Here is a 25741-nt window from a genome sequence, read left to right as displayed (position 1 = left end):
TACATAAACGAAACTTAGTTTGCACTTCTAAAAAAATTTATGCAAAGGTCTGAAAACACATTCCACTGTATCTAGTGACACAGAAAAATTCCTGTTTCTTATAAACAAAAGATAGGTACCAATGCAATGTATTACACAGTACCAAGTTAGAAGAATAATGGTATTTTAAAATTATGATCTGTGAGAAAGTCATGAATTTTCCTCACAATAAAGCTACATTTTATAAACAATTCTGACATTGTGGACCAGAACTGTAATAATATTTAGATATCTAAAAATGCAAATAGGCACCATAAGGAATTTTCATGTTCACTTCAGACACTTAGCTCCCCCAAATACAAACACAGATGATTGATTGGCCTTGTCATAATCCATCCGTTAAGAATTTAGAGGTGATGGGAAAAATAAGCTCTTTGCTTATATTATTAAAGAATGTTTACCATTTTATAACAAGTAAAGCAATGCAATTAATAGCAATTAGGACCATTGCTGCTTTTGGTGATCATACCAAATGCCAAATATACCGTCACTTGCTCAAACGCAAAAAGGAAGCCTCTAGAGGGTGGGAGCAAGGACGGGTAGCCTGGGAGGAATACAGAGAAATTGTCCAAGCAGCCAGGGATCAGGTTAGGAAAGCTAAAGCCCTGAGAGAATTAAATCTGACCGGGGACATCAAGGGCAACAAGAAAAACTTCTATAGGTACATCAGTGATAAAAGGAAGACCAGGGAAAATGTGGGCCCTCTTCAGAAGGAAACAGCAGACCTGGTTACCCGGGACATGGAGAAGGCTGAGGTAGTCAATGACTTTTTCGCCTCAGTCTTCACCAGCAAGTGCTCCAGCCACACCACCCCAGACGCAGAAGGCAAAGCCAGGGACTGGGAGAATGAAGAACTGCCCACTGTAGGAGAAAATCAGGTTTGAGACCACCTAAGGAACATGAAGGTGCACAAGTCCATGGGACCTGATAAGATGCATCCACGGGTCCTGAGGGAACTGGTGGATGAAGTGGCTAAGCCACTACCCATCATATTTGAGAAGCTGTGGCAGTCCAGGGAAGTTCGCACTGACTGGAAAAGGGGAAACATAACCCCCATTTTTAAAAAGGGAAAAAAGGAAGAACCGGGGAACGACAGGCCAGTCAGTCTCACCTCTGTACCCAGCAAGATCATGGAGTGGATCCTCCTGGAAACTATGCTAAGGCCCATGGAAAATAAGGAGGTGATTTGTGACAGCCAACATGGCTTCACTAAGGGCAAATCGTGCCTGACAAATTTGGTGGCCTTTTATGACGGGGTTACAGTGTTGGTGGATAAGAGAAGAGCAACTGATGTCATCTACCTGGACTTGTGCAAAGCCTTTGACACTGTCTCACACGATATCCTTGTCTCTAAATTGGAGAGACATGGATTTGACGGATGGACCACTTGGTGGATAAGGAATTGGCTGCATGGTTGCACTCAAAGAGTTATGGTCAATGGCTCGATGTCCAAGTGGAGACCAGTGATAAGGGGTGTTCCTCAGGGGTCAGTACTGGGACCGGCGCTGTTTAACATCTTTGTTGGTGACATGGACAGTGAGACTGAGTGCTCCCTCAGCAAGTTTGCCGATGACACCAAGCTGAGTGGTGCAGTTAACGCGCTGGAGGGAAGGGATGCCATCCAGAGGGACCTGGACAGGCTTGAGAGGTGGGCCCGTGTGAACCTCATGAAGTTCAACAACGCCAAGTGCAAGGTCCTGCACATGGGTCAAGGCAATCTTAAGCACAAATACAGGCTGGACAGAGAATGGACTGAGAGCAGCCCTGCAGAGAAGGAGTTGGGGGTGTTGGTTGATGAGAAGCTCAGCATGAGCCGGCAATGTGTGTTTGCAGCCCAGAAAGCCAACCGTATCCTGGGCTGCATCAAAAGAAGTGTGACCAGCAGGTTGAGGGATGTGATTCTCCCCCTCTACTCCACTCTCGTGAGACCCCAGCTGCAGTACTGCGTCCAGCTCTGGGGCCCCCAGCATAAGAAGGACATGGACCTGTTAGAGTGAGTCCAGTGGATGATCAGAGGGCTGGAGCACCTCTCCTATGAAGACAGGCTGAGACAGTTGGGGTTGTTCAGCCTGGAGAAGGCTCTGGGGAGACCTTAGGGCAGCTCTCCAGTACCTAAAGGGGGCCTACAAGAAAGCCAGAGGGACTTTTTACAAGGGCATGTAGACAGGACAAGGGGTGCCAGTTTTAAACAGAAAGAGGGTATATTTAGTTTAGATATTAGGAGAAAATTCTTTACTGTGCGGGTGGTGAGGCACTGGAACAGGTTGCCTGGAGAGGCTGTGGTTGCCCCATCCCTGGAAGTGTTCAAGGCCAGGTTGGATGGGGCTTTGAGCAACCTGGTCTAGTGGAAGGTGTCCTTGCCCATGGCAGGGGGGTTGGAACTAGATGATCTTCCAGGTCTCTTCCAAACCAAACCATTCTATGATTCTATGAAATACCTTTACTAATCTGGACCTCTGCTGTAACTAGCTCAGAAAAATAAGAATAAATGACATATGCTATAAAATTATCACGTCATTTGTGTTAGAGTGCAGAAGTGGAGTTAAGCCAATAGCCACTAGTGTTACCGTAAGCAAAAGAAATGAAGAAATGACAACAAAACCAAAAAACCAATCTGTAAACACTTGTAGGAATCTCAGTAGGTGAGCAACTGAATGCGTATCACAAATTTGAACTAAGTTGCTATTTATTTTCAAGACAATACAGAGATGTTAGAAATAAAAGCTTACATAAATCAAACCCATGCTGCTTTCAAGCACAAGCTGCTCTCTTAATGTCAGTTGTTATTCCAAGTTGTCAGGGAACAGTTTTTTCACTTGCAGTTAACTCTAAGACATTTTTTAAAAAGTGGAATTTGACAAAATGAAGAAAGCTTTCATATTCTGACCCACTCTGTTATTCACAGTACCACAGAAATACATTTAATCTGTATAAAAGCACAAATAATTGCAACTGTGCTTGCGCAAGCCTCAATGAGTTTTTAAAAGAGGTTATAATGATTACTGCTTAGTTAGAGCTCAGCATATTTATTACACCAATAAACTGAGACTAGATTTGTCATACCTTACTTATAACCATCTAAAAATTAGCTGCCTAATCCATGTTATACTAGCCTTTCTTTATCATTATCATTGACGAGAGAGATTAGGGCATCACAAGCAAGTTATTCATCCCTACCTAAGACAGATACCTAAAGTATGTGAAATAAATAACCCTCTAAATGAGTCTTGCTTTCAGCTGTCAAGAGAGGGAGCATAGGCAACTACCTTTGACATGATGCCTAATGTTTAGATGGAGTCATTTACATCAGATACAGTGGACTGATCACTGCAACTTTAACAGCATATATATATATATATACACACACACACACACAAGTGTATGTGTATACAACAAAAAAAGACAATATTAGGTGAGTAAATCTGCATAACTTCCCTATATTTATCAGAGTAAACATCAAGACAGATTAAAAAGGCCAGAGAGTAAAGTACATCATGGTTGTTTCCTCACTTTGCACAGCTTGTTTGCTTTGCAGTTTATGAAACAGGGATACAAAGACACTCACAGATTGATAGATCTTGATAAGATGACAGACACAGTCAGAAGGATGCACCCACAGGGACCAATTTCAAACTGAAAAAGAAAAGGACTATTTTTATTTTGTTTGTTGTGTACATTTTCTGTCCAATCCTAAAGATACATAAATTGAACTGAAAAGCTGAAATAATTGCTCTCATTTATACTAAAACTGAATTTGTTGCTCTGTTTGTTAAAATGCAAGACATGTCCATATAGTGTTTGAAACGATGTTCGGAAGCCATCATATGGGACTGATAAACACAGAAAGACTGGCAGCTGAACTATAACAGGTTTAGTATCTTCTCTATACACAGTACCTGATGAATATTTTGCTGAAGAAATACAATCAGATCTTCGTATCTTGTGGCACTATGTAGTATTAGCTGGGAAGAAATGCAAGAAGAAAAAAAAAGTAACTGAAACAATAACAACTCATTTTTATAATCTGAAAGCTGAAGTAAAGTAGCTGAAACTTTAAATCTAACTGGAAAAATTTGAATAAACAAAATGGAATAAAGATCTAAAGAAATCTACCACTTACTGTTGCTACCTGGTATAATACTATATCTCAGCACTTCGTATATTCTGAATTTTTAAATACCGCTTCTTGTTGTTTTTAAATTCGTTGAACAGTTTGATTCAACTTTAAGCATTGTTTTTGCAATGAAAAACAGTTCCTAGAACAAACATAGGAATACTGCAGCTTTAGAAGACATAGAATGGGCAAGTAGCTTAGGAGTTTGTACCTATGTGGTGAGCCATCTATAGCAGGCATATATCAGAGCACTTCTTATCATAATCAGAGAATACTCCCATGAATGCTCCTATTTAACATGAAGTTCAGGAGAGTTCACAGATCCAGGCCCTTATTTCAACATTCTTTGTCTATTTTTCCATCTTCAGATTTTGACAGAAATGATGGTCTTGAGGATACTGTGTGAGGAAAGATTAAGCAGTCTGGATTATATTCCTTTCCATCACATTTTCACTGTGGCTATATCCACATGACCTTTGATAAGCAGTACTTAGAGGCAGCATAATGGTGCTAGTTGCACTCCGAAATAGCCAGCAGCTGAGAATTATGTTAACGTATTATCTTGTCTCTTGGAAAAGCATAGTATAGCCAAGGTTTTCTGCTGCATTCACCCTATTTATACAGGTTTTCACCTTCAGTTGTTCCAAAACTGTCTGGTTCTGGAAAGTTGTTGGCACATCCATTCCTCCATTTAGGAGGCCAGTAATATTTCCTTAAACCACTAAAGCCTGGCTTATGGCATCACTGTTTGCAAAGCCATCTGAGAGCTTCAGATGGAAATAAAGGCATAACTGGAAAGTATTTTGCCATTTAGATCTTCTGGAGGAAAAAAAACAGCAAAGAATTCTGTGTAAGACAAGAAGAAAATACTGCCTTTTGATGCTCACAGCCATGCTGGTCAACTTGAAAGGATCCATGTTCAGTTTTACTACATATCAATAAAAGTAGGCACAGTTTATAAGCTTGAAAAGTAGACAGAACAAAAAGGACTTCAGAGAGCCCAATTGCCCACAGACACTGGGACGACTCAGAGCCAGCCAGCCAGACTACAGGATTTTGTTACTTCCTATTGGTTTTTGGATCACAACTAACTAATTTGACATAAAAGATTTTAAAACACTAAGACAGCAATGGAAATCAGATTCATTGTACTAAAATAAGAAAAGCTAGAAAGAGGATATATGGAGAGTGTTACTGTGAGTTACACAGAGCCTTACAGTTTCTAAGATTCCATCTGCCTTGTATTTTCCTATGGGAGTGAACTGCTGTCTTCCTGATGGCCTGAAGAGGATATTCAGACAAAACCAAAGCTCATGTTAGAAGGAACAAAATGGCATTAAAGAGAAATCAAGATGTTATATTAACTGAATGATGAGCCAAAGATTTTGTATTATTATTTTTAACCACTTTTTTAAAAAGGGACCTCTTGCATTATAAGTTCATATTACATATTAAACAAACTTTTATCAATGAAACATATACCTTAGCTATGCTGTGCTCTCTCAGTCTATTTAATATCAATTACAAGTTTCTCTATACAGAAAGAGGATAAATATAGGTTTAAGATGTTAATGACAGTTTTTATTGGAAAACAATATTAAAGCAATGACATTAAAACAAGAAGAACATATGTACAATATCATCACATAGGAAGCATTTTATAGATGTAAAATATGCAAAATATCATTTGAAATGTCTTTGAATTTTCTGCTTCTATTTCAGGTTTGAAGAAGGACTTCTGTGCCCAAAAGCTTCTCTTTTATTTTTCAGCTATCTTAGTTGATCTAATAAAAGAAATGACCTATTCTCACAAAACCTGGCTCACTTAAAAATATCATGTTGGATCCAGTACAGCCAAAGCAAATCTAAAAGTTAGATGTCTTGTGTACAAGCAGCTTAATTGCATAGCATAAACTAAGTAACTAGTAGGAAGCTATAGCAAAAGGAAATTAATCCCAGCCATAATAGAAGATCCTGCAATACAAAATTGTTGGAGTAACATGCTGCGTCTGGAAAAATAACTCTTGATAATGGTTTTGGAGGAATCCTAGCCTCAATGAAATCCACAGGATCTTTCACAGCAATTTCAAAGAATTTGACTATTTTGTCCAAGCTACTGGGACAGCAGAAATTACATTTTGCATTTCTCCCTAAGCCATTTTAGACTGCATACATACATGTTACAAAACTTTCATTTTGTAAACTATGTACATATATAACAGACACAAGTATAAGAGCATTGTACAATAACTAAAACCGCTTCTCCTACTTACAGTGCCACAATTGCTTTTTCATTGCCTCCTGCACGCCACAATATGTCTGCAATAGCCATGGTGAGGCATTTGGTCCTGTGTACTTCTGAGGGCTGAAGACAACTGCAGTCCAGGAAATGGAAGAAATAGACAAGTACCAAAATGTGTACTGGGAAGCTTACTCATTAGAGGGCAAACTGCCCCAATTACAGTATACATAGATTCATAGCAGGTTTGCAGCTAAAAGAACAAAAGCAATTTTCTGAGACTATTTAGGTGTTGCAATGCCTAATAATGAGCCTCCGGCAAGTTGCCCTAGAAAATAATCATTTAGGTATCTCAGTTCCTTCTGTAGTCAAGAAAAGAGACAACTTGGATGGCCAACTCAAAAAAAATCCTGTGAGCTGAACAGGAAGCTAGTATTGTTACTGAGAAGACGTACCAGGTGTAAAGGTACAGTTGAATCTGACTTTTCTCTGAGGATTAAGCATCTGAATGAAATGCCATGAGAACACTCACTGTGCATGCAGTATGACGACTTCTCAGCACTGCACTGAACAGGTGATAGGAGGATGTGATGCTGTTGTTCAGCACCTAAAGAGCTCTCAGAAGGGAGATGCAACTGAAGTTACCACTAGAATATGGACTTTCTGGAACCATTCTTTGAGGTGAACCACCTTAAATCTCATTTTAGGCATTCAGGAAGGTACCTTGGATCTTGCTGAAGGTAATCAGATCCAGTGAATAGAGCTGTATCTAGAACAACTACCTCTTTAGATTGCTAGTAAAACAAACTGGGCACAGTGGGTAGGTCTCGTCTGAAGTCAGAAGCAAAACAGAAATTTGAGGGAAGTTAATTCACCTAGGACAAGTGTTAACAGCAGTGTGTTGCATTTGGGTGATCTGGATGAGCTTATGTTGCTCATAATGATGGTTAGACTGCTGTTACAGGTACTTAAGCTAAGCAATTGTAAGCTTGCTAGCGTATGTCTATATAGTCTACAATACCCTTGTAATACAAGGAACCTAAGAGATAAAATGCACAATCTCTATTTCTAGGAGATCAATACTAAAAATGGTGTCTGATTTATAAGGAATGATTAAAACAAAACTATTATTAAGACCAATGGACCAAAATCAAAAGAAGACTAAATAAGTTATGATCAACAACAGGAACTGATTATACACAGATCTATAATCATACCCTGGAAACTAATCTTCTAAAAAAATAGTGGATGCTCTTTCAGATTACATATTTATAATTGGTTGGACAAAAAAACAGGTAAATGTACTTTAGGGAACAATACTGTATTGCCAAATAATGGACAAGAGAAGCTAATTAATCTTTAAATCTGTAATAAAATTGTTTTAATATTCTGTAACAGGATTGTTTTATATATTAAATATGTTTTTTAGTTTATAAAGGCCTTCATACTTAATTTCTTTCTTAAGTTCTTATTTCTTAACTCTTGTCAACAACATAATGTTCTTACTTACTACTAAACTTCATCTAAAGTACTATCTGCAATAAACAGTATGCTTGCATTTTTTTAATAAGGTATGACCCAAAGTGGTGACCTAAAACATTATGGTGACTGACCTAGTATTGGTCTGTGAAGCCCCACTGTTTCTGAAATATCTTCACTTAGATGCTTGGCTTGAACTTACACAATGATGTGCAAAACTACAAGATGCTTACAGTAGTCTATTGATCCATATGTAAGCAGCGCTGTCAACACATTTCCTACAAGCTGTGTTTTGTGAAGTCTTCTAATACCTCCTGTTATTCTAATTTCCAAGATGTGAATGGAGAAATAAAGGACCAGGAGGCCAAAAGTCACACAATGGAAAACTGGCAGATTTAAAAATAAAACCCAACATCCATGAGCCTGAAGAAGAGGACAACAGATCCATGCCCCTGGGAAGCACAGAACTGGAATTTTCTCTAGTGGCTTCAAGAATGGCAGTCTTTGAAATTCAGATATTATCAGTCTTAAGAGTGTTACCAGCATGGGAGATGATGTCAAAACCTGTTCCCAGCATTTCAGTAAAAGATCTAATAATTCAAAAGACTAAACAAGAAACACCAAACATCAAAAAATTAAACAGACTTTCAAGTTCGATGTCTGCCTTGAATATAATGTTCATTTAGAGAATGTTCCTCCCTCTGAAGGATGTGAGATATGGGAAATAATTGGTGAGAGTTTTCAAGTAAAAAAAATATAATCACAACTTTCTCTTATCTCTGCCTGTGTTCTAATACAGACACTCAGAAATTTATGGGAAGCATAGCAACTAATTTACGTGTCTGAGAGAGGTAGCAGTGTAAGAAGGAGACATGATAATTATTTCTTGAATGTCGAAGAAGCCTGAAGTCAAACACTTACTGTGAAGTGGTTAGTAATTTGAAAATTCAGGTTAGAATTAGAAAGGAATATTAATCCTCTCATTTCAAGCTCTGAGACTTCCCTCTATTTCTGCCTAAGAGTTTCTGCCTATGGCAAACACATCATAAGAAAAATATGTTTATCTCATGAATAAAACAGTCCATCTTGCTATTCATTTTCAGGAGCCTGGAGGCTTTTAGCATTTCTGTGCATAAAGACAAAGAGCTCACCTGCTAACCTGAAATGCCACAGAGAATTTCTGCATACTTCAGCATCATTTTTCATATACAAAATATGTAAAAACTATTTTAAAACCACGTGGATAATAGGAGGGGAAAAATAGGAGAGGCAAATGTTGCCAAGTAAACAGGATAGTTTGTAGCTGGCATGAGTGGGGACACTTATAGTTTAAACAATCTGGCCTTAATCCACTTATTTGGGTGCCACATAATTTTATGTATTTACAATCACTGAACCACATTGAAAGAGGAAAAGGTTAACATCTCTATTTTTACTAAGGATGACCTGAGGCTCAAAGGACCAAGGAGCAGATGATCAAAGGCTGTCCTCCAAGCTGAAACAAATTCTTGGCTTTCACAACCAGAAATAATTCTTCAGTGAATTCTGTGGAGATTCCTGGTCATAAAATCTAAATATGTACTGATTTTCTTGCATGCAAGTTTCTGAGTTTTCTCTTTTATGTGGACAAGAGCTTCATTCTGCCTTGAAAAGTCTACTTTCATTATAATCTAAATTAGAATAATAAAGTTTTGCTAGCTAATTTTTGCACTTTTAAAAAGTGTGCTCTGAACAGCAGGCTCTTGATAGGAATTACAGACAGATGTGATGTACTGAAAGAACTGAACAGAAGAATTAAAAAACTAAACTGCATAACATTGCAGAATTAACTTGACATTACACTCTGCACATGTATTATACCACTGACCCTATCTCTTTATCAGTCCATCCTAACTGCCTTTAAGTGACTTCAAGGAACAGGCAATTTTCAGGTGATGAATTCGTAGCATCTTGTTTATTTGGCCCTTGTCTTGGGGTCTGCTGGCAATCACTGCCAATAACAACTAGCAACAGCAATAGTAGTAGTACCGGTAAAACTTTCAGTATTGTATTTAGACTCTAAGCCTGTTTTTCAACATTTCTACTGGCTTACTAGGTGTCTTGTATCAGGCCTGCCTACACCCTAGTACTGGACCTGGGCACCAGTGTGAACCCCCTAGGGCCTGGTAATCCTTTGATTAACTGTCATCTCCCATCCTGGGTGCTGAAGGCAAATAATGATGTTCTACAGGTGCCTGTTTCATTCCATTATTGATGAAAACAGCCCAAACACTGAATTTACATTAAGTGCCAGTCAGACAAAACTAAGAAAAATCAACAGAGACCCTGTCAGTTTCCTATACAGCTCCAAGCAGAAAAGTGTATATTTGTGGCCAAATTTTTATACATGATGAACATTTTTACATTGTAAGGTAATGAAGTTCAAGAAAATTCTCAGCATGAAAGATTTTCTTCTGACTATATTGGGGTCAATGTATCACCCACAAATAACACAAGGTGGTGGCAGTGTAAACCAGTAAAATACTGTTGCACCTATTCAACAAACTGTATCTCTATAAAGCACAGGAAAGCTTTGTGAAATTTTTCTTTTGTAATGGACTTAATTTGTTATTGAAAACAAAAGGTGAATACAAGAAGTCTGGTAATACAGTAATTTTTTTAGACATAATTTTCCAGCATTTCATTGAATAAGCTCTGTTCCTTTAGCAAAGTGACAAGTATGTTAATATTATAAAAATGCAAGCAATTTTCCTTGACACTAGCAATACTTAACAATATTCCTTTAAAGTAAGTAGAAAATACACACACAGAATTTAAATTCAAATTCTATTAAGGAGTTTAACTGTGAAAGATCAAACACAGTAGCAAGAAAAAAAAATTATAGCTGTAACTTTAATTTTTCACCCTCCCTGAGATTCGTAGTGTCAAAAGCTGCATGAATTTCATGGTCTTTCAAGCCTTGATTACATTTTCTTTGAAATCATATCTCCATGGGATCTCAAGGTTAAATAATTTTCATTGGCCTCAATTCAAGCTGTTGGATTTTTTTTAGAGGTTCTTGGGTTAATGACAAGCAAGTAATATACAAATAAAACACCAACCTCTAAATTCCTACAGTTGAAAGGGAAATAAATACAAGTAAATCATATGCTACTTTCTTTCTCTCTCAGAGACAAAGAGAAGTTCAATAAGTTCAAACTCAAAAGGATCCTCAGTGGCTGCAGCAAAGAAAAAAAAAAAATTAATTCTGTATGGAAAATATTTCTGATGTCAACTGCTGACTTACCGAGTGTCTTTATTCCTGTTACTGTCTGCAAAGATAAGCTGTTGTAGGACACAAGCTTGAACTGCAGCCAGTACTCCACATGGGCCACCCTGAGGGGAATAACAGGACACTCCATGAGCAAAACAATTTGCACTGTTTGATGCTAGTGAAAACTTTTGCAAGCCATGAGCTTCCATTTAGGCTTAAGCCATTCTTTCATCTCTCTCTTTCCATCCATGACTTTGTAGTACTCTCTGTCACTCTATTTTTTTTGCAAGCCAGTGAAAATCAGTGTTACTAACTGGTATTGTTTCCCACCTATTTTTCCTGAAAATGCCTAGACATCTATAATGTCAAAGGAAAGGTTTTTTAAAATCTGTTCTGTGATTATGCAAACAAATGAAGGATCTCCTGACGCCTATTGAGCCACAGTCTACCTTGACTTCCAGAGAGAAATCAAATCTGACTGTTTTCCAAATGGTGAAAATAAGCCTTGGTCTTTTACCTCCTCTGAGCACTATGCCCCCCCTCAAGTTCCCACTTACATCACTAAACAAAAATTTCAGTTTTATGTATAGTCCTCTGCACCAGGCAGCTATCTCACTGGGGAAGAAAGAAAATGAATGAAGTTTGAACCTTTCAAATAATTCATGTTGAAAAAAAATCACAATACCAATAAATACCATATTAACTTTAAACTTTATGGAAAATAGATAAATAGCTGTTCTGAAAGACTGTGGGATGGAGTAGCAATGTATTTCCTTCTCCTTGCTTATTCCCTGCCATCTAGCCCACCTGACCCTATTGCACGGCCAAGACCTGTTCCTATGGGTTAACTATATGGCAGAGACAGCTGCACAAGTTGTCCTGAGAAGCAAATGGTATGCCCTTTTCTTGTCTAGAAAACTTCATCCAGCATAACTCTCCTTCCCTTGTCACTCAATTCTCTCCCAGGTGCCTCATATCATATTATTTACTCAAGTAGTTTGCTGAGGAGACAGAGAAAAGTCATCATTTGTCTGGAACATCTAAGCATGAACGGAGCAGGCTATGTAGGACACAAGACTAACATCACAGATACCACAATACCACACATCACATTGGTAGTACTGGGAATTACTGCAACTTAACAGAGGATTCAGCATATTAAATCCCACAGATGCTGTCCCACGTGTCTGTCAGCACATGCTGCCATTCTCAGAAATGGGTTCACTCTTAACATTAGGAAGTCCATTACTTTAACACAGGTCCTCCCTAAACCAGCATCCCATATAGGCTGATGTATCAGTGCCAGCTTTGTCTACCGAGGTCACGTAAGAAAAACCATGAGAGTAAGAAAGTATGGACCACCCAGCAGGTTTTCTGGAGAGTCTGTGTTCTGATTTTAACCCATGCCAAAGTCTATGCTGTTGTTACTCTCCATAGCATGAGATTAACCCAGGATCACACTGCTGTCATATGCTACAGCTGCGCCCCTGATTTCCACTGTAGATCACAACCAGGTTGTGATAAATCAGTTTAGGATTTGTCAAACTCCTCTCAAAACCATGGAGCAGAATGAAAAGTGCAGCCAGCACTGCTATTTTCAAATAGCAATGTGACCAAAGTGATCAGTTTAATTCTAAGGTTGTCCTAAGTATGGCATCAAGCCTAAGGGAATGGGACTTCCAGGTACATGCAGTATGTACAGTATGCAACCTAGAAAATAAAGGTCCTGTAATCAGAAAATAGCTTAGATATTGATACCTTCCATTTTCTCATTTATATTACACACACACTACCTCTCTATAGTTACTTACATAACTAATGAGTGAATCATCTGAAATATATAAAGGAAAAAAGCAAGGTTTATTTCAGTCCACCAGGGAAAGCCTCCCAGTCAAAAAAATTACAGGAACCATTCTAAATATCTTCTTATTGCACCACAGACACTTAATGTAAGAGAGAATCAAACATTTGTTCAGCTGAAATGAATTTTGGAAGTGAGGAGGAATATATTACCTATCTGAAATAAACACATCTAAGCAAAACACTCTGGTTTACCATTCCTGTTGTGGAATTTACGGTAGGAAATTTAATGGCCAGTGAGTCACTAGAAGTGATGAGATATCCTTTCTCTAGCAGTAGGGTCTGGAAACACCAAAGCAGCATTTACTGTGGACCAGTGAACATTACTGCCATGGTTCCTTTTGGAGTTTAAATTAACATTTAATATCTTTTTTCTGCTAGGTTTTCTTTAAACATAAGCAACTTTTCTCTGAGATCATCAGCCTAATGAAATATTTAACTAGACAAGGTAAGTTAATTAAACATCTTAATGACATGTTTATTAGCCATTGTCCTTGCCCCAAAGCCTCTCTTCCTCTCATTTCTGTATAGTACATAATGGTCTACTTCTCTCAGGCCAGATAAAGATTTTCTGCATCAGCGCAGAAGCTTAATGAGTGTTTTGTAAAGAGGAGTCTACTCCTTCCCTAGTCTTTACTGAAGGCCTCAGATCCTTGCTCTTTAAGAGAAGAGACCTGGTGCATGGATGTCCCAGAAGCATATGTACAGAGTCACAGGGCAGAGACAAAAGCATTAAGCTGTAGTTGAGGAGGATGCATTTTTACTATGGATCTGTTTGATTCTGGAGGCAGCTACACATCCTGCACCCTGCGTGTGGTCCCTGGTCTGAGTCTACACATTGGCCAGCTGAGAAACCAGGCTGACCAACTGCATCTGGCATAGGGAGCAGAAGGACAGTCTGAAGTACTGCAGTCTGAGTCTGTAAGAGGCAGGTGCAAGGTTGAGAAGATAGACACCAGATGAGTGAGTCTCCCACTGAATGCCCTAGACCAGAGAGATCTTTGTTAGCACCAAAAATTTCTATGGATTGGGTATGTGCTTTCCAGGCTGACCCTAGTCATAGCATGGTGGTTTTACCAGCTCGGGTCACCACAGGGACCTCCTGGGGATTTTAGAAAGGGCCACTTGGTAGATGATGCCAAGGAATTGATGAAAACCTTGTTTTAGGGAGGAGCTGGAATCTTGTGGCTGGAGTTCAGAATTACAGAAACATGGCTGCAAAAGAGGTGGTCCCACCAGCCATCCCAGAGTCCCAGCCTCAGTGACACTACAGGGGCATTTGTTCCCTTTTATTTTAGAAATGAGCTTCATCACATGACCCCCATATCTTTAAGCAGCAAAAATCTCCTTGTGATTTCCCAGGCACTGCAGGCAATTTTTGCTATGTCCTCCCATTTTGAGACAGATGAAGCTCTATCTTAAATTTGTTAAACTCTGCCCCCCCAATTCCTTTATCTCTTAAACTCCACCCTTGATTTATGCTCTTTTATTCTTTTACCACCACTAGCTTTCAGCTGAAGTGGCTTGTCTTCCTCCCTACGAATAACTCCCCATCACACACACATATGTGCACACTTTCTGTAGCTACTTTAAGCTTCCCTCAGAAATATTTCGTCCATCTCAAGTCTCCTAAGAAGATCTGACAAGGTCACATCATCCACTGGTAACTAGAGAAGTTAAAGAAAGAGAAGAGTCTTTAGAAGACTTTTTTTTTTACTGCTGAAACACACAGCCTTTGTAAACTCGGTGTAAAAAGCAAAGATCACTTTAAAGAAATCACTTACAGTACCTTTTTTTGCACAATGCCGTATTTTAACTGTGGTATGTTATTAAAAGTAAAACTCTGTATTTTCCATTCTTCACTGAAGCAACAAAGACTAGAGCCAAACAAAAGATTTTTTAATTCCTATAAAAAAAAAGGAAAGAAAAAAGTTCTCATTTTAAAAACAAATCAAAACATAGATACGTTTTCTTGCCGTAATTTGTAGAAAAGAAAGGAGGAGTGTGGAAGGGTAATGACTAACTCACTACAACCACCCTTTTCTGTTTTATACATACTGTAAATAGCAACACTCAAATGAAAAGGAGCAATTTTTTCCTTTTCCTGCAATATTCCTTCAACTCACAATGCTGTGTGCTGCTCAGCATAGGAAACTGTTTATGCAGATTGTCTGGGGCACAGTTTCCCATGAAACCGTTACAGAATATTGACTTAAATTTAACAGCTAGAAAAGCAACGCCTACTAATGGTTACATGAGGGAGAAAAGGACCCTGCTGAACACAGTATGGAGAAAAGGCAGCCAGTTTTGCCTGTCAGAATTGCTGGTATGAGATAAATGTTCCTCAAACGTTTAACTGCTGTATGTCGGATGGCATATCAGCATGTGCCAAATTCAGATCTTGGCCCTGAACAACTGCAGACCACTGCTATTCAGGAATAGCTACACTGAAGAAATTGCATTCATGCTAAAGTAAAGCTGAGTAAATAAGAACAGACTACTCAGTGTTTGTATAGTTACTTGGACCTCTTTGATCTAGAAACGAAATTGGAAGACACCCTCATTATCTCTTCTCTGTTTTTTCTTTCCCTCTGTCTGAATGGAAAAGAAAATATTAAAAGTATTTAATGCTTCCATTTCTGCTTAGAATGAGGAAGGTAAGCAAGGGATAAACAGTGATAGGGGAATAATAAACTTGTTCTAAACCACTGTCAATTTAAAGGACTGGAGAATAAGCACGTGAATAACTGACTGGAGGCATTAATAAAATAATACAAGCTTCATTAATTATAGCTATTATCTGTGCTTCAAGTGGGCTGATGCATTCTGGCATGCTCTTCTGATATTTTTCTGAATTTTGGCCAGGCATCCCTACATTACTTTTTCACCTGAATACCAAGTAAGGAATATACTCAGGAGTGAAACAGCACATATTAAATCACACACAAACATGCAACACATAGCAACCTACTGCAGCTTTGGCTAACTTAACTGAAAAAAACATTCTCACACATCTATTTATATTTACCATCATAGTTAGTCTTACTTTTGCAAGAGAAATATCAATTGCCTTTGGTACTACTTGAAGCATATACAGTGTTGAAAGATCTGGGTTCTTACTAACTTCTTCAGTTGTTTCTTCATCCTCAACATCAACTAAAAGAAAAAAAAAAAATCATATAATGAGTTGGATGAAAAAATTGCTTCCCCCAGCAGGCTCAGTGCCAGGGGGTCACCGATATGACAATTAACACTTTCTTGTCATCCATCTTTATAAAAAAGAAAATACAGTTTTAGTCAGAAAGAACAGATAAAAAATACATGAGCCAGCCTTTGTTTGATTACTTCTTAATGACTTCTTCACACAGTCTTACCCAAGAAATAATAGCAAATGCAATTACTCTGACTCAACTAAGGGTTACAAAAGAAGCAACTCATACATATTTGGTTACAGCTGCTCTGAAGAATACGATGGCAAAAGCCAAACTGAAGCTTGACGTAACTTACCTAATTCTAGGACATCTTTCGTCTGGTCTTCTTTACAGTAAGTGGATGTGGGAGACTTCCTACATTAAAATTAAGCAAAAAGCAAATAACCAAATGTTCACTTACAATGAGAAAAGTTGTTGGAATAAACAAGAAGAAATATGGAATATGCCCACACAAAGATATATTTTTTTATGTGTGTGTAAATATATGTGTATATATATCTACATACGGGGTGGGTGGGGGGTGGGTGTGGAGGTATGTGTGAGCATGTGGAGAGAGAGAGATAATAAAAGATGCAGAAGATGATAGATAAAAACATATTCAATGGCTTTCACCTTTAGTTTTTAAAATGTTCTATACAAAGGAGCTCAGTCTCATATTTTTGTATAAAGAAATAAATGGCGTTAGAGCAAAAACTTTTTCAGTGGAAGAAAGCAGAACTTCAGAAGTTCATCAGGAAAAGCCACCAGCACAGAGCAATATACTGCAATTGATTCAGGATTTCAGTTCTCTTTCAACATCAGTTTCATTTCATTTGTGTGATTTCAGTATGTATCAGGTCCTGCAAGCTCATATACAGGGGCAGATTTTATACTGCCCTGAATTTCAAGTGAGGATATTCAAGTATATGTGACTGCCTCTGAGTTCAAAGGATCAGGACATAACATAAAATTTACATCCCTGATGGGGATCAGGATGAGATTCAAATTAGTCATTAAACTACGTGAAATATCCAAATAATATAAGTGGGAATAGGTGGTAGACTGGCTTCCTTTACCAGGGTAATTTTTTAATCCACTAATAGGTAGCAGTTGTTCAACTGCCCTTGTGATTTAATTGTATATTACATAAATAACAGGTTAAAAATTCATATAAACAACTACTAAAAGGACTAAGCATTTAAACTTGGCTGTGAAGTCAGAACTTAAATAGAATGTTAGATCTTCAGAGATGAGATGGGTTTATTCTTTCGGTTGAATTCATACCAAAATGAATTCAGAACCAAGAAAAAGTTTCAAATAACTACTGTAAAAAGATGATGGGGTTTGTTTTTTTTTTCCAAAAGAGCAATACTGCATCATTGGCTTTTGCTTTGGAAAAAAGGTATTGCACTCACAGTCCTTTCAAAAATAGTATGGAATAATTTCCTCAGCAACATTCTTTGTATGCACGATATTATTATAGCAACAACTGCTGTCATATCACATACTTTCCATTAACTTAGTTTCCTTTTTCAGTGTGTGAAAGATGAATAAAAACAGAACACAGACATATCATATTCAGGGCTTTTCCAGTTCAAAAGCATTTTGGCACCTTTCTCACTGATAATCTTTGATACTGTAAGAAAAGAAACACCTCTACTTCTCTATGAACAAGTGAAAGGGTTTTGCAATGAAATGTGGACGGCTATAATTCAGAAAAGATAGAATGGAAATGAATCACCCATGTTATTAGGGACTTGAGGTAAAAATAAATAGGATGCCCAGCAGGTCAATATAAATAAGAGGACTGAGAGCAAATTTGTATAGTGGCATAAGTAGTATTGAGCTCTCACTGAACATAACAGTACTTTTAATGTGATATAGAGTTTAATATAGTTGACTGTGGTATATTTTAAAATACAATCAGATCTCACCTTGCTTTTTTGCTAATACTGAATTTCAGCTGATATTCCTTTCTGCTAGCTACTTGCTAGTATTTCATCCCTCCTGGTGAGGGAAAGGGTCTCAATGACACTAAATTTGCCAATAAAATGTTTTTCTGCCAAGCACTCATGTCACTTAACTGTACTTTGACATAACCACAAGCCACATTTTTGTTTTGTCTGAGACTGCACACTATTGTCTTTTATTTCCTAGAGAATAATGTGTTTCTTCCTAGGTTAACCCATTTCGATTTAGTATTGCAAAAACAGAGCTCTTAACACTTTAAGAATGCAGCACTACAGGTTACAGCATCCTATCCAGCCTCAGTTGCTGCTTCAGAAGGGCTTGGGTCTCTTATAGGTACTGTATCATATCTCGTAGCTTCATTAGATGTCCTGGATACCTTAGAGTCTCAAATAGCACTATATGCCTATGTTCAGGCATGTAGAACACTGCCTACATCAAATTAGCAACCCAAACACTTCTCAGTAGTGTTTCATCTCAAAAGATCTATAAATGAAAATAAATTCAACTATGGTACAATTCATATATAGCTCACCTGGTACCAGTTTTTGTAACATTATTGCTTTCTGGAAAGTCTAAAAAATTTTGGTTCTACACCCATTCCAGGAAGAACCAATGCTGGGATGCAAAGTGCTTTGAATTGTCAAGGCTGAGAATTCCCATCAAGCTGAGGAAAGCGCTGACATGAAAGATTGATGGAGGGTGTTTTCTGGTTAAGAGGGGTATTTTTGCAGGTGTAGGTTCCCTCCTTAAGGGGAGCTTGTGTTTCTCAAAACATTGTCAGGACATTTATTGCAATTTCCATTTCAGCAGATGGTTACTGTTCCAGGAAAATTTATTGTACATGTAAAACCATACAGTTAGAATACTGAGGAAGGGGGAAGTCATCCATCATGGCAGAAAAATGGGACAGGAAGAAAATAAGTTTCATTATAAACATACTATACAGTACTTTCTCTAAATATTTGAACATTCCTATCTGATCTTTATGTATTTCAGAAAACTGAATTTACTCAGAATAGCTGAACTCGCAGAGAAAGCACTTCTTGGCACAATAATGTATGTACATTCCACTATTTCCTATTTATACTACCATACACAAGAGGTCAAATAAACAAAGGGGCTTAAAAAATAAACACTGATGATCGGTGGCTTTAAGATGACTGTGTTGGTAAAACTTATTTCACTGCCTGATTACAACAGCTTTTCCGCTGGACATATACCTTTTCTGCATAATAATTTAGTGTCAGCAGGATGCCAAGAAGTCAGAATGCAATCCTCTGGTCTTTTGCTGTTATGCCATATACAGACATATATGACTTTCTTGGTATAGTGAGTAAGATCTGGAGAGTAGGTAAGAAAAAAATTAGACTCTGTTGCTATTTGCAAAAAGGTAAACAAGGCCATTATATGCGATGCAGCTTGCCACTGCTTTGGGGCAAAAATATAAAACCAGAATTATTAAAAGCAATTGTAAAAATGCAAAGAAAATGGATCATAATCAATACTAGGCAATATATTTCTATGGGAAAAAGACCTTGTCAAGAAGATTTAATATAAATTCTGCCATGTTTGCAAGTCTGGTTGACAAAGGTAACAGATCTCATACACTTAATTTCTCCAAATTTCCTTTTTAGTTAAGACCTGCATCTGATTTGATTGGCACATGAGCAGTATGAAAAATTAATTCATGAACAGATGGCTCATTGACAGATATAAAAAAGCTAAATGAAAAAATTGCCATTGAAAGGGTCATTTCTAATAAGCTCACACATGAATCTGTGTTTGTCCTGCTGAATTTTATTAACTGTAGTGACAATTCAGGAGAAAGCTACATCTTTGCTGAGAAGGTTTGTATATGAAAAAAATATTATTATAATCACGGCTTGAGCTACAAGATGGTTTGAACTGCGTGATGAGTTGGGCTCACCTGAATAGAATGGTCTCATGGGCAATGAATGAATATTTATCTCCAGCCATAAAACCATACTGACTATAATGTAAGTGTAGCTCCTTTATTCATACTGTACTCTATCAAAGATTTTTCAGTGCAACACTCCCACATTGGAATTTTCAAGGAGCACAGTACCACTCGTGTGAACTGACCATTACATTCAGCCACTCAAAACAGTTGCCAGCAAAATAAACAGGTATCAGCAAAATAAAACTCCATTCCATTGATTCCATTATATAAAGGTGCTTACAAGACACCAGCTGAGACACTACGTAAAGCATTGAGAAGGGTTCCCAGACTTCAACGTTCAATCAGTTCATATCAGTGGAGGTGAATACAATCCTCCATTCTGTTTGTCGTACATAAAGTACCCACTCTGACTGGTTTTGGCCTTCAACTTTTAGGACATTTATTTTTAAGGATGTAGAATTTTCGTGGCCTTACATTTCCTGTCAGAAACCTCAGATTTTTAACAGTCCAAACCACTGTAACCTGACGAATTTTAGCAAAATAAATTATCTTCCTGAAAGCTAATATCAAATGTTAAATTGGAAGATGACAAAAGCTTACACTGAAGAGTGGGGCACTTTTCTTATCTCATTTTCTTATAAAAAATGGTGAATACAGATAACAGCCTATTGGTAAGCACATATACTGCAGAGAGAGATTTTACCTCCTGGTAAAGTAGTCTTAGGGAGATTAACACATAGGGGGACAAAAATTCCTTATGCTACCTGCAAACAACAGATTGTTTTTAAGGAGTGGGTAATTTCTTATGCTGCTTCCTACTGTGCTCCCCCGAAGGCTCGTATGTAGACACAGTGAAAGGAAGTGGTGTGAAGCTCTATGAGCAAAGTAGGATGTATATTGTCTGTTCTTGCTTTACATTTGAGAAGATCTAGACTCCCTCTGTATTTGCATGAACAAGGCAAATTCTCAAATGACTGAATGCATTTTAGGCAATGGGTTGGACCTTTCCAGTTTTACATCCTTTCCAAAAATAAAGAAATGATACAGAAGCCATTTGCCATTTCCAGTAATTGCAAAGTGCTTCTTCCTATGGAGTGCTGGAAAAATACTAAAAGGGCAAATGGCAGCACACACAGATGTTATGTCGAAGGCTCTGATGCCATAATTCCATTGGCACAAAACAAAAGTCACAAGAGTTACTTTTATTTTAGGTTCTTTTTTCCGGTCCAAGCATTATGTTATAAAAGGTGTTATGCAACTCCAGATACTTGAAGGTTTTCACTGCTGAGTGATTTGGCAACTACAGTATCTCTCTCTCTGTTTTTGTATATACGCTAGTTAAATCCATATTCCCCAAAGATGACCCCATTTTGTTTGACAGCCATTCTTCTGGTTGCCAATTGCAAGAGACAAATAAAGACTTATTCCCCGGCTGGCAGCTGCACACACTCCAGGAGGGTTTGGTTAGTCTCTTAGGGAAGGTGCCGACTGCACTATTCTTACTGTGCTTCCTGTATACAAAGCCACACCGAAGCATTGACGAAAGCTTGAGATGACGCCATGTGCTTCTTCATGCAGCTTAAGGACAATGCCTGGTGCTATGCACAGATCACAAACTGACAAAGATGGAAGGAAACATGCAAAGGTAATTTACTATTAGGCTGCTCCAACTCTGCATTCTTTTCCATTCTTTTGCCTGAAGTGTTGCACTCTGACTAAACTCCTGTTTCCCAGAAATGCCACCATTGCCCAATACATCCTCTTCCTCTTATAGTGGGAAAAATTTAACGAATTTCTCAGACATTGCTCATACGCACTGCATGTCACTGAGTATGCTGGCATACACTGAAATCAGTTGGGGTTTTCTGACTGATTTTAAACAGGCTGTAGTTTATAACGATATGGCCATCTGAGCTCAGACCTCATTTCACAGAATAGGCTATCAAGGTGATGAGTACTTACTTTCTACCCTCACAGGAAAAAATTCCTCAATCACCTGTGTCAGGAAGTTATCATCAGTGCAGTCAGAAACCTCCTGGATTGCTTGTGCTCTGCTTTGTTGCTTATGCTGATGGAGGGAATGTCAAATCCTGCTCTGGACTTGTTCAGAAACTCCTGGCCAACATTCTCTGCCAATGTTCTAATGTAAATCAGCACAGCATGTGGCCAGGAATGATGCAGGATAAAAATGTGTGAGAGGATCTTGGCAGTTTTAGGTTTCAATCACGTATAACTGACAGGTATAGGCTTGGTCCTCACACAGAAAATAAGCTCGTTTATTCCTGTTAATAACAGAAAGCATGAGTATTAATCTTTTAAGGACCATAACACTTTCAAAATATTATTTTGAAAGTCTCAGATATGTAAAAGAATACAAAAAAAACTGCACATATTTTTAAAGGACTTAAAGGATTTCTTTGAGGAAGATTAGTACTTTGTTTTCCTCTAAGGATCTCCTAGCTCCATAAAAGTGAATTTTCAGGGACTTTTTGTTGGAACATATGAAAGGGAAAAGGCAGGAATTTTCAGTAACACAATGTGTTCACCTGTATTCATCTCCATTCAGGATGAAGAAAGCCATAGGTGGTTCAGACAGCAAACTAAAGCCATTCACTCCTTGTCAGTCTTACATAGAAATGCAGGGAGTTGAAGGGAAGTACCTTTGCTATAGGAACACATATTGCCTTACCACAGAAGATTAGACTGACTTAATAATTCTACTATAAAGGCCAATTTGGAGGAAAACACACTAAAACACTGAGGAGACGTTTTGCATTCAATGTGCTTGAAACTGAAAGTAAGAAGGCATATGCCTGTGATAAACTGCAGTGACAAATGGGCTAATGTGATTTTATAGTGCTGAGAATCATGCCCTGAGCAGCCGGTGACTGTTCTTATGCCGTATTAGTGAGACTCACAGTGCAATAAAGTTAGAGCAGTCCTTAACTACATGGAAGAAATATAAAACAAATCAGTAAAACCTAACAGAAAAACAACAGCAAAATTTCAGAGCAGGAAAGATAAAAATACAAGCAGGCGATATAAGCTTTAGACAAAAAATGTCTAAATGAACATGAAAATTATAGAAAAGTATTTTAACAGAGGCAAATATGTAGCAAGGAACAGAAAGATCAGTCAAAAACCAACTTTAGCTACGGATAACAGGGCAGTAAAAAGCAAATGCAAGGTGAATATAAGGGAAAAATTCCTAAGACTAAGGATGCTAGACACTGGAATATATTCTCAGGGAAGAGGTGTTACCTGAGTAATTTAAGACTGGACTAGACAAAACCCTGGAAAAAGTATTACAGCAAATATATATATATAGAAATGAATAATCTGCCATAGAAACAAATGACCTTAAAAGGTCTTTTCCATCTGTAAATTCTAAGATTCTATGAAATATGAGTAATGTTCCACTAAGGAACTTGGTATCTATGGCAATTCACTAACCCTACCCTATTTGTGTTAGAATGCGCAGCAGTGCTAGAAAAAGGCTTATTATCAAATAATAAGTGATGTTTTGGGAACCACTAAAGAGTGCCCAGCTAAGGCAAACTCAGCTGAGAGACTATTGCAGGAAGAGAAATTCTGGCCCTGAACTCACTGGCGCTTGCTTTCCTGGTGGTAGAGATGAAGTGCATCAGAGATATTTAGGTTTTGGTTGGAAAAGGCATCTGAAGCCAAGCTACACAGTCATAAAATAGTCCTTACTGTCTGAAATATCCATCTGTACTGGCAGACTTCTGAAAGGAAACCACTAGCTCACATTCAGTTTGTAGCCAAGACTGATGGCAAGGCAAAGGAGGGTATGGCAGACGCAATTAGAAGAACCGGATAAGTAGGGTGATTGTTCACAATGAAAGGATGAGTGGAGAATCAATTATCTTCCTTGCTCCTGAAATTGTATTATAGATGTCTGCCTTTGGACAATGGGATCCACTGCTGTATCCTTTTGTTCACTAATGGCAGGAGGAAATTTTTGATCTGATGTAATGATATTCCTATTTCTTTTTGCCTTTGTGATAGCCATTCCCTTTTAGTTTCTATGAAATTGGCAAGATATCCTTAACTTCAGGTCCTGATTGCTAAGTCCTTTTGTTCCCCTGGGTCTTTGATTCCAGTTTTACACTTTTGTCTTCTTTCATTGCTCTGATTCTAGTTTCTATGCTATTTTTCTTTGAATTGGGTGAGGGAGGGTGGTTGGCTTTATACTTGAAAACTAGAAGTTCAAACATCGCAATATGTTCTTCTTCTTAACTACCAGAGGTGAAACTGAGGTCTACAGATAGTATCTGCCCATCTAACTCAGCACAAGGTGGTTCCACTACACTGCAGAACTGCCCAGTCAGAGCGCAGCTGGCCAGCTCAGAATTACTCATTTAGAAACTATTCAGCTGAGGACTAAAGGGTTTCCACATCCCTATCACACCTTACATTGATAGAATTAAAGGACATGGAAAATTAGGAGAGCACTTCAACTTCAGTGGCTGCATAAGCAGCAATTGTAGTATGTCTCTGTAGCTGAGACAAAAGAACTTTCTCAACTGCTGTGAAGTGGTTCTGCTTGCCTTTCCCCAATTTTGTTTGCTCAAGCTGTGAAACATGGGGACATCTTGACCTTCTAACACCATTTAGCTTCCCCAAATAACTTATTATTCACCATGGTCTTTCTGCAAAAGCAATAGAAAAATTTTAATCCAAGGTCAGGCATCAACTTCAACAGCTATTTATTTTTTTACAGTTCCTAAAGGTCGTGAATTCCATTCCACTATAGAGCCCCATTCTTTATTCTGTGTGCTCAGTTTAGTGACAAATACTTGCTTCTTGTAGGGGACTCAGCATTAAGGAGAATCACAGAATCACAGAATGGTTGAGTTTGGAAGGGACCTCTGGAGGTCAACTGGTCCAACCCCCTTGCTCAAGGGAGGACTGACCCTACCTCAAGATATTAAAAGTGGCAGAGAACATTTCCTCACTGCCATTTAAGGCTCTGCCCAGGTTAAAAGACTTGGGAAAGTCTTTAATAGTTTGCTACCTTTGATCTGAATGTGTTCCTTCAACATCGTCTCTCCCAAGTTCCTGTGGAACTTGCAGCATTTTATCAAAATCATAACTACAGATATGGCAACTTTTTAGTTGGAATCTTCAATCATTCACTTGAATTGTGTATTTTTAACCATTATTTTTTATTCTCTTGAAAATCTCAAAATAAAAAAATTAAAAAGTAGTGAGTCCTCCACATTTTGCTTGTGCCTTGCACAAAACTGACACTACTGAGAGGAACAAGGACTCAACAAAAAGGAGAACAGTGAGAAATACTCCTTTCAGAATGAACTATAAACAGCAGCATCAAAAGGACCTGAAAGGATAGATGAGGTTTCAAATTCTCCACTGATTTGGCACTGAGACATAAATGTCATTTTTAACTTGTTAAGTTAAATGAAATTTCTATGAAGGAGTATGGAGGAATTACTGACATAATTCTGTATACAAGTGTGTGTGTGTAGTTTGATATCAATATACAAATACTAGATTATGTATTTGTCTCCATATGTTCTTGAAGAAACATTTTTCATTTCCTTAAAATGGAAGGTTCTACAGTAAAATATTAGGAGTTCTGTATACATTGTATCAGTTTATACAACCAGAAAACTCATCAACAATCTACCTT

At 38.0% G+C, this 25741-nt stretch overlaps 1 protein-coding gene across 3 annotated transcripts in view; it reads right to left on the bottom strand.

Moving 5' to 3' along the window:
• The window catches only part of MINDY4 (MINDY lysine 48 deubiquitinase 4), an 87174-nt gene that overhangs the window by 46187 nt on the left and 15246 nt on the right, over positions 1-25741 (bottom strand). For 2 of the 3 annotated variants that reach the window (XM_030010015.2, XM_030010016.2), the window contains exons 6-13: positions 16492-16550; positions 16031-16140; positions 14774-14890; positions 11158-11246; positions 6427-6528; positions 5371-5434; positions 3936-4001; positions 3605-3672 (exon numbers count right to left, since the gene is read on the bottom strand). In XM_030010015.2, coding sequence (XP_029865875.1) covers positions 3605-3672; positions 3936-4001; positions 5371-5434; positions 6427-6528; positions 11158-11246; positions 14774-14890; positions 16031-16140; positions 16492-16550 — 675 coding nt within the window. The remainder of the gene's footprint in view (positions 1-3604; positions 3673-3935; positions 4002-5370; positions 5435-6426; positions 6529-11157; positions 11247-14773; positions 14891-16030; positions 16141-16491; positions 16551-25741) is intronic. The other variant, XM_030010017.2, reaches the window with a different exon arrangement.

This window comes from Aquila chrysaetos, chromosome 3, assembly GCF_900496995.4.
Source record: "Aquila chrysaetos chrysaetos chromosome 3, bAquChr1.4, whole genome shotgun sequence".
NCBI classification, from domain to species: Eukaryota; Metazoa; Chordata; class Aves; order Accipitriformes; family Accipitridae; genus Aquila; species Aquila chrysaetos.
The sequence above is the reverse complement of the archived record's forward strand: the minus strand, read 5'-3'. Positions and strand labels throughout refer to the sequence as shown.